This window comes from Cannabis sativa, chromosome 6 (assembly GCF_029168945.1).
Source record: "Cannabis sativa cultivar Pink pepper isolate KNU-18-1 chromosome 6, ASM2916894v1, whole genome shotgun sequence".
Lineage (NCBI taxonomy): Eukaryota > Viridiplantae > Streptophyta > Magnoliopsida > Rosales > Cannabaceae > Cannabis > Cannabis sativa.
In genome coordinates, this window is record NC_083606.1 from 12,117,965 (window position 1) to 12,126,174 (window position 8,210).

The following is an 8,210-nucleotide window of genomic DNA, read 5'->3' on the forward strand; positions in this document are numbered from 1 at the left end:
TAGAGAAACAGTAATTAAGGTGGAGGAAGCCACCTAAGAGTTAGAGTCCAATATGAAGGCTCAGTATCCAGAGTTGTTCATGTTAGATTTCAAGGATAAAATAGGGGATAATTATAATGATCGCTTAGCTTTATATGTGAATTAGCAGATAATTAGGACTTCTTATAAAAAATAAGCTTTAAATAATTATTTTTTTTGTATTAATGGAGATATATTGAATTCTAGGTGTATTATGTATGTTATATATGAAATTTTATATTTTTCATATTGTTTTTGCTTAGTAACAGTAGAATGCGATAATTTGGCCAATTTGAGTCACATATTTACGGTAGAGTATCTTTAATTAGCGAGGTAGTATAGTTAGACATTTAGAATGTCAGATTTAGTCGGGTTATGGTTTTGGACTATTTTACCCCTAAGTATTTAGATTTCTTTATGGTTAAGTAAAGGGGCAAATTAGTCATTTACTTGTTTTTGTTGGTTAGTGAGTGTTTGTGGAATTTCTAGTATTTCTTTAGTCTTTTTTGAGATAAAGTTAAGGTTAGATAAAATCAATTAGATTATTAAGTATTAAATAGAAAAATCAAGAAAACATATATCTATCTCTCTTGCTCTCTCTGTTAGCCCAATTTTTTTTTTTTTATTTTCATACCTGTACTTGGAGGATTTTAACTTAGAAATCAAGGTCTTTGATAGCCAAGCTAAGTTAAGTTCTTTTCCCTTTAAAATTTTCAAGTTTATGAATTAGGTTTTCATGTAATTATAAGTTTTTATTTCTTTATGAATTGAGTTGAGTTGGGGTTGGATTCTTGTTGCTATATTTTTAAACGCTACGCAAGTATACGCAATCAAGTAGTAAATCTCACACAGGTGAGGTCGATCCCACAGGGAATTGGATTAAGTACCACTAAATTATACTTATGATTCTATTCGGTAAATCAAAAGCAATTATGGTTTAAAAACAGTAAAATTTGAAAGAAATTCAGAAAACTTAATAGCACAATTTAAAGTTAAGCAAGATGAGACAATAGGGAGGAGAATCCTGTTGTTGTTTACCCAAATCGTTAATGATTAATTACTATCCTATTCTTGAAGTGAATGACAGATTATAAAATAACCTAGCTCCTTTCAGATCTTCTAGATTCTAAATTACATGTTATCTAATTAATTCCTTAATTAAACTAACATGAAATCAGCATTAAGTAATAATCTACTCGTCACATAAGTCATGTAAATACTTTCGTTTCACATAGAACATCGATTATCTTAATTTTAGCATTCTCAATTCTCACTTTTCAGATTTTGAATTGAGATCATAGAACATGCACAAGGTGATCAATCTTAAACATGAAATTAAGAACAAATTAAGATAATTTCACACACAAGAATTGAGGAATGGTAATTAAACATTAACTAGGCAAAACATTAAACAACAATCATCATCCTCCCTAAATGGGAAATTTAGTTCAGAAACAAATCCATAACCATTCCTATTGCAATATTCAACATAAATAAATTAAAGAGGAATAAAGAAAAGAACTGTTGGTGGATTGACTCTGGATCTTCACTTTGATTTCCTTTGCTCTTCTTGCCTCTTTCTGCTGTGTTTTAGGGTTCCAAATCGCTTCCCTGACTTCCAATCGCAGTTTTCTATTTATACTTGAAATTTAGGGTTCGATGGACGAAAATACCCCCGGTCCGTACGGGATCTCGCCGCGGCCAAGCTTCCTCTCGCCGCGGCGAGAATTTGCCAATTTCAGCCTCTCTCTGTATCTCGTAACTCGCCGCGGCGAGCCTCTTCATCGCCGCGGCCAGATATGCAAAAATTCAAACATTAAGTTTTTCTTCGGCTCAGCACGTCTTTCAATGAATTTCTGCACCCGAGACCTCTTTTACTCCAAAGAACCTGAAAACATAGAAAACAAGCGTAATTCCGTCCCAACACAGCTAAAAATGCACATAAATTGGATCCAAAACATAGGCTAAAAATAGCCTAACAATTCTAGGGTTGTTTTTGAGTTGTTTAAGCTGTTTTAAGTTGATTTTGTTGGTTGTAGTCTTTTTTGATGAAGGTTTTAGCTTTCAAGCTCAAACTTGGTTCTTTAATGGTAGATTTTGCCTCAGTTGTTTGATGATGTAAAATTTTATTGGATTATGTTGTGTATGGACTTTTTAGGTGTTCCGGAGCTTATTAGAAGTTTGGGATAGATTTGTGTGAGAAATGAGGTTTTTAGAAGATTTGTAATTAAAAATAGTATACCATTTTCTGAGAACGGTCTACCGTTTTTAGTAGGCAGTGACCAGGAAAAACGACCTACTGTTTTTTTAGGGTGTTTTCCTAAAGTCTCATTTCTGTATTTTATCAATATTTAGGGTATGTTCATGCTATTTATTGATAAGGAAGATTTTAGTTTTGAGTTTAGGTCCTGAAAAGTGATTAAGCATATCACTTACCAGATTATGTATGTTATGACTTAGGGACCTTTAAATTATCCTGCAGTAGTTTCTACTCAAGTTGACCGGTACACCTGAATTAAAAATTGAGGTAAGATTAGTATAATAGTTTCATATATTTATACATGTTTAGCATGCATGTAAGTTATTAGAATATTATATCAAGGTATCAATGAGGTGTACATAGAGTTGCACTAAGATACCAACATATATATGTTACGCAAATCAATAGCCATCAAATTAGCATATCAGAATATTGGTAAAGTGTACATAGAATTGCACTGAGATATCAATAGATATATGAAAGGCTTTGTTGTACGAACGTTCTAGACTTAGTGTGCGTTGGACCGGGCCATAGGGTTGTGATTAGGTGTATGGGTGCTTGGATATAATCTGGTTTATGTTTATGTTATGTTTATATTTTTTTGCTAAGTCTGTCGACTGACAAATATTGTTTATATAAGTAGGTAAAAGTAAGAATCTCTAATAAATTAATGGGAAAAAAACATCAAAATAGTACAACCGTTAAAAATGATATATATCTAATTTGCTAAATGGATGAACCGCCCAACAATAAGAGAGACATTGTCTTTGAATAAAACTAATAATAATTTAATTAAATAAATAAATAAGTAGGGTACAACCTAAATAAGTATTACTATTTTATTCAATTAAGAAAAATATCTTAGAAGTCTTATTCATTTATTTATTTTGAATGGAATAATCTTATTAAGTATTAGTCTTATGGATGGTGAGTTCAATAGTTTAAAATGTATGTATTTGGTGAAAACTACATCTACATGGAGTCATATGCGTACGTACCATCTCACACTAGCTTCTCTTCGTCAAAGGTCGGTTTACTTTTCTCTGCCCTTTTCCTGTGAAAAATAAATAAATAAAAATGGGACCAATATTATGAGAAGAGGAATGGTATGACCACCAAATTTATATAGCAAAATCCTTTGAAAAATTTATATAAATGTACACATATATAAATACCAAAAGATTACATAGTAACTTCAGTTCTTTCTAGTTAATCGAGTTTTATTTTTTAGTTTTTTAAACAAAAAAATGTTTGGTATGTTTTTATAACATACCAAATATGTATTTTGAAATTGTCATAGCTGGTACTCTAAACACAAATTTTATAAATTTGACCAAACTAATTTCAGTAATATGCCACTAATTAATAATCAAATTTAAATATGTAACTAATATGATTAATTAAAGACCTAATTTTAGTTTACTATACAAAATACTGAATTTCTTTTTTTTTTTTTTGAATAGTACTGAATTTCTATTTTGATAAAATATAACAGCAATAAAAAATCATCAACTATTTATAAAGTGGCAACTCGTATAGACATCATTAATATTTTATAACAATATTATTGTATAACATTATATACTAATGAAAAAAGCAATTGCTTCTTAATTAATCCAGTTTACAAAACAAACAACTATATACACTATTACACTATTCACTTTACTTGTTCTTGCCCCTTGGCGACCAAGAAAAGGAAACTAATATGTGAATCTCTTTTTTTAAAAATTGACAACAATACTAATTAATTTAGTTCAAACTTATAAGATGTATACACTACTACAAAAAACACCTTTTAGAGGCGGTTTTAAAGCCCTTTAGGCGTCGGTTTTCGCGAAATTCGCTACCGACGCCTATCAAGGCGACGCTAAAGGGTTTATTTTAACCGACGCCATATATACCCCTATGGCGTCGGTTCTTAGCTAGGAACCGACGCCATAGGGGTATATATGGCGTCGGTTCCTAGCCAATAACCGACGCCATAGGGGTTGTAGGAACCGACGCCAAAAGTGAGCAGATTTCAATTTTTTTCATTTTTTTTAATTTAATTATATAATTTTAATTTTATATTTATTAATTTATATATTATTATATTTAATTTAAATTACATATTTATTTAAATTTTAAATTACATATTTATTTAATTTAATTATATATTAATTACATTTTAAATTAAATAGTAATTAAATTTGGGTAAAAACATAATTTGATTTCATAAAAATAATTAAATATTACACAAACATGTAAAATTAGTTAAAAATATTAATAAGTTAATAAATCTAATTACAAGTTAATCTATAAAAATTACATAATGAAGAAAAATTCTTCGACCTTTGAACCTCAATCGTCACCGTGAATCACCGCCATCAATTGTTCGATCCACTTTCGCTGTAGTGGTAAAATTTCTGTTTTTGGATCGTATTGCTTCTTACCCCCAAACTGTTAAAAAAATTAAAAATTTATATTAGTTTATGTATATGTATATTATATATTTGTTATTATAAAATTTATATACTATGATCAATAATTAAAACTTACAGCTTTTTGATCTTCTATGTAACGGTTGGGGTTGGCACGTGCGACGATGTCAGTCATATATTTCAAAACATAAAAACCGCATTCTTGGCTTTTAGGTTGTCTTGGACAGTTTGCTTGTGCAATTCCTTGCCACGGGCCAAGATACTGATGTGCGTCCCCTATATACATGAATGCCCTGTTTGGAAAAATTATATTAGCATTTCAATTCGTTAGTTAATTTAAATTCGTTACATAAGAAGTCATTAAATAATTACCTTCCGATCATTTGTTCTATTTCTTCGGGAATTGGGCAGCCTTTTAGAGGGTTTAAATGGATAATTTTCTTTGGCGCAACCACCACTAGCGTCCAATGCATCCTAGAAAATTATATTGGAATATAAGTAAGATAGTATAAAAATAATTTGAAGACATAATATAGAAATGAACAATTAGCACTAAAGAATTTAATAAAGTTTACCCGATATTCCAAGGAATAAAGAACATTTGGTGGTTGCTGTTCATTAATGATAACCAATTAGCCAATCCTCTTGCCGCATCGTCAAAAGATCGACTACGTTCTTCATCGCCGATCCCATGCACCTTGTGAGAAGCTGCGGGTCGTAAAACTTGAAAATTTTTCTCGGTACCGTTGATGCTCTCCCATATGTGCCTCGCCAAAAAAGTGTTAGTGCCTTATAATAATTTAACTATAATTTGATATAAGGTTAATTAGATTAAAGAAGAGTATACATCATTCCAAACAAGATTCCCCGGTTGCCGATGTAGTTACACGTAGCAACTCCGTCGCAAATCCTCTCCGTATAAAATGATCCGGGTACGCGGTGCAATGAATCCTCGGGGGACAGAAATTGTGATTATATCACGTTTATCTTTGAGCCTTAGGAATTCATGAATCATCCATTTCAGCGAATTAGGGATCAACGCCATCTTCTCTTCCGTGAACAACTCATCTTCCCGTGCACCACGGCTTTGTGGAGAAAGCATCGGAGCTTTCCCCTTTGACGCATCACGTCTTGAGGGCGGTTGAGCGAGTGGACCCTAAACAAAACAGAACATAATATATATATCAAATTTTATCTAAATTCTACCGAAATTTCGGTAGCATAACGGTTGTAATTGAATGATCCCAAAAATTTTGAACATGGCTGTATAACGACAAATAACACATATATAACAGTAGTTTGTTCATCCATCCCACCGCAAAGACATATATTCGCGTAACCTACTTCACTACGGATGAATATTGAAGATATTCAAACTCCACTAATCATTAATAATTAATTTCAGTTGAGAAGTTACCTCGGTTGTTAAAATTAAGTGTTTAGGCCAAGGAAGGAACATCTGGTACACGTCCCTAACATATCTGAACTCTTCAAGTGGGACTGGGATTTCAGCGTCCTCTTGCAGGATTTCTGAAATCATGATCCGAGCATGTGAATCATCGTAATCCTGGCAGTGAACTTTGTTCTTACCCACATGCTCGTACAAATACCCTCGGGCCACAATATTGTCGATGTTGTCAGAGCAGAGATGTACTTGCTGATTAAGGGCCGCATGGTCATCAAAATTGTATAGGATACCTTGGTCGTTGAGGGAAATGAACTCCTCAGCATAAATTTGTGGTTGTACCTCATCCTGAGGAGCGTATGGTTGTGGAACATACGCCTCACCAGCCACCTCTCCTTCTTCCTCTTGTTCGGCAGCGTTCCTCTGCTGCTTAAGGGATTGGACTTCGGCTTTTAATTGTTCAATCTCCTTCGCTTGCCGAGCCACAACATCAGACACTTCCCTTTTCTTCCTGCCGAACAGTTGAGATGCCCTGGTCAGGAACCTACAAATCATAAAATGCAAATTAGCAACGATTTCATTTGTGTAACTAAATAAATAACATTTGAAGTAATAGCATACCCAGCAGCCCTGACACGTCCAGGATGCTCTGGTGTCCCGAGCGCCTGCGTGAGGATATCGTTTTGGCCCTGGACCTGAATTTGTCCCTGACTAAGCTTCTCCTCTAATTGAGCCTAATGCACGCATATATTCAAGCAATTAGTATATGAATTATATACACTAACTCTAATTGAATTATATATTCAAGCAATTAGTATATGAATTAATATATACTTACTATCTTCTCGGCAATTTCCTTGTCGTAATCAGTGACAAGTTTTCTACTCTTGGTGCGAGATTTAATCCAAACACGGTGGCGGGGAGGATCTGCAACTTCGAGGTCCTTTTTCTACATAACGTTATAACAATGAAATGAGTACCAATTAAATTGTATAGCACATTATAGCACATTAAATTTTTAGTATTACTTACCACAGCTTCCCGTACGTTCACCATTCCACTCCGACCACTTCGATGTCTGGATTGAATTTTTGAGGAACGTTCACGTTGCACCTTACTCAATTCCTACAATGCCAAAAAAAATACATTAGATACATGTACTTGTATTTAAGAGTTTATCTTAGTGTTAATATAATTAGCGTACCAGAAATTCAGGAGTTAGTCTACTTTCAACAAATTTGCACCAATCAGCAGCGTCGATCTCCGGGTGCTTTTCAGGGACTTGTGCCAGTCGTCCCAGATCATTCTCTTTCAACGCGGGCATTATGATGTCTTTTGTCATCCTATTCTTGAAGTCTTTCATTAACTTCCCAGCTAGGATGAGACAATCATGTTTGAAGGTGTCCGGCACAATGAACCCCGTCTATTTTGAAGGAAAACAAACACGGTTAGAGTCAACATTTGGAGTAATAGAAAAACAAATCAAAATTCTAACAAATAATAGCTTACCTGAATGTCTTTCCAAACTTTATTTTTCAGAGTCTGGTTGACTTTTTTCCAATTTTTATAAGCCAACCCTATTGTCTGCCGACATCTGACTCCCAGAGTGGATACGAGCTTCGCGTAGCTTTTTCCACAGTATTGACCTTTATCATTAACTTCGAGGGCCACTCTTTTGCCCTGATCCATTAGTTTGGATATTTCATTCATTTGCGTCGGCCCTCGTGTAGGTATTGTGGTTGGACACTCATTTTCTGCTCCCGAATCAGATCCTGATTCTGAGTTTGCCATGTCTACACCATATCACCCTCTTCAGTACCATCGAATGCTTTCTTCTTCCGTCTATCAGGATGATTTGCAGGCAAGTACCGTCTGTGACCCATATAACACATCTTGTGTCCATTTGCCAAGCGACGAGCCGATGTGTTAGTGCAACAAATCGGACAACCTTCGTAACCTTTTGTGCTTAAGCCTGATAAATTACTATAAGTTGTGGAAATCACCGACGAGTCCACAACAACACAAATTTTCGCATTAAAAAATTCTTTTTTAAAACCATCATAGACCTGAACCCCGTTCTCATACAATTCTATTAAATCGTCAATCA

At 33.8% G+C, this 8,210-nt stretch overlaps 1 protein-coding gene across 1 annotated transcript; it reads right to left on the bottom strand.

Annotated features, from left to right (window-relative positions):
- Positions 1-5,581: 5,581 nt before the first annotated feature.
- LOC133039153 (uncharacterized) lies at positions 5,582-7,650 on the bottom strand. Its single transcript, XM_061117981.1, has 7 exons — positions 7,613-7,650; positions 7,308-7,526; positions 7,136-7,228; positions 6,942-7,052; positions 6,725-6,837; positions 6,116-6,647; positions 5,582-5,854 (listed from the first exon to the last, which is right to left on the bottom strand). Exons 2-7 carry the CDS (start codon positions 7,464-7,466, stop codon positions 5,582-5,584), a joined length of 1,281 nt encoding a protein of 426 aa, XP_060973964.1. The 5' UTR covers positions 7,467-7,526; positions 7,613-7,650.
- Positions 7,651-8,210: the final 560 nt, after the last annotated feature.

Bases quoted from the DNA above. Each gene is read 5' to 3' on its own strand.
- LOC133039153 (XM_061117981.1), bottom strand. From the start codon at position 7,466: ATGAAAGACTTCAAGAATAGGATGACAAAAGACATCATAATGCCCGCG. The intron at 7,053-7,135 runs GTAAGTAATACT...AACGTTATGTAG, and splicing joins TGAACGTACGGGAAGCTGTG to AAAAAGGACCTCGAAGTTGC. The intron at 6,648-6,724 runs GTATGCTATTAC...TATGATTTGTAG, and splicing joins GGACGTGTCAGGGCTGCTGG to GTTCCTGACCAGGGCATCTC.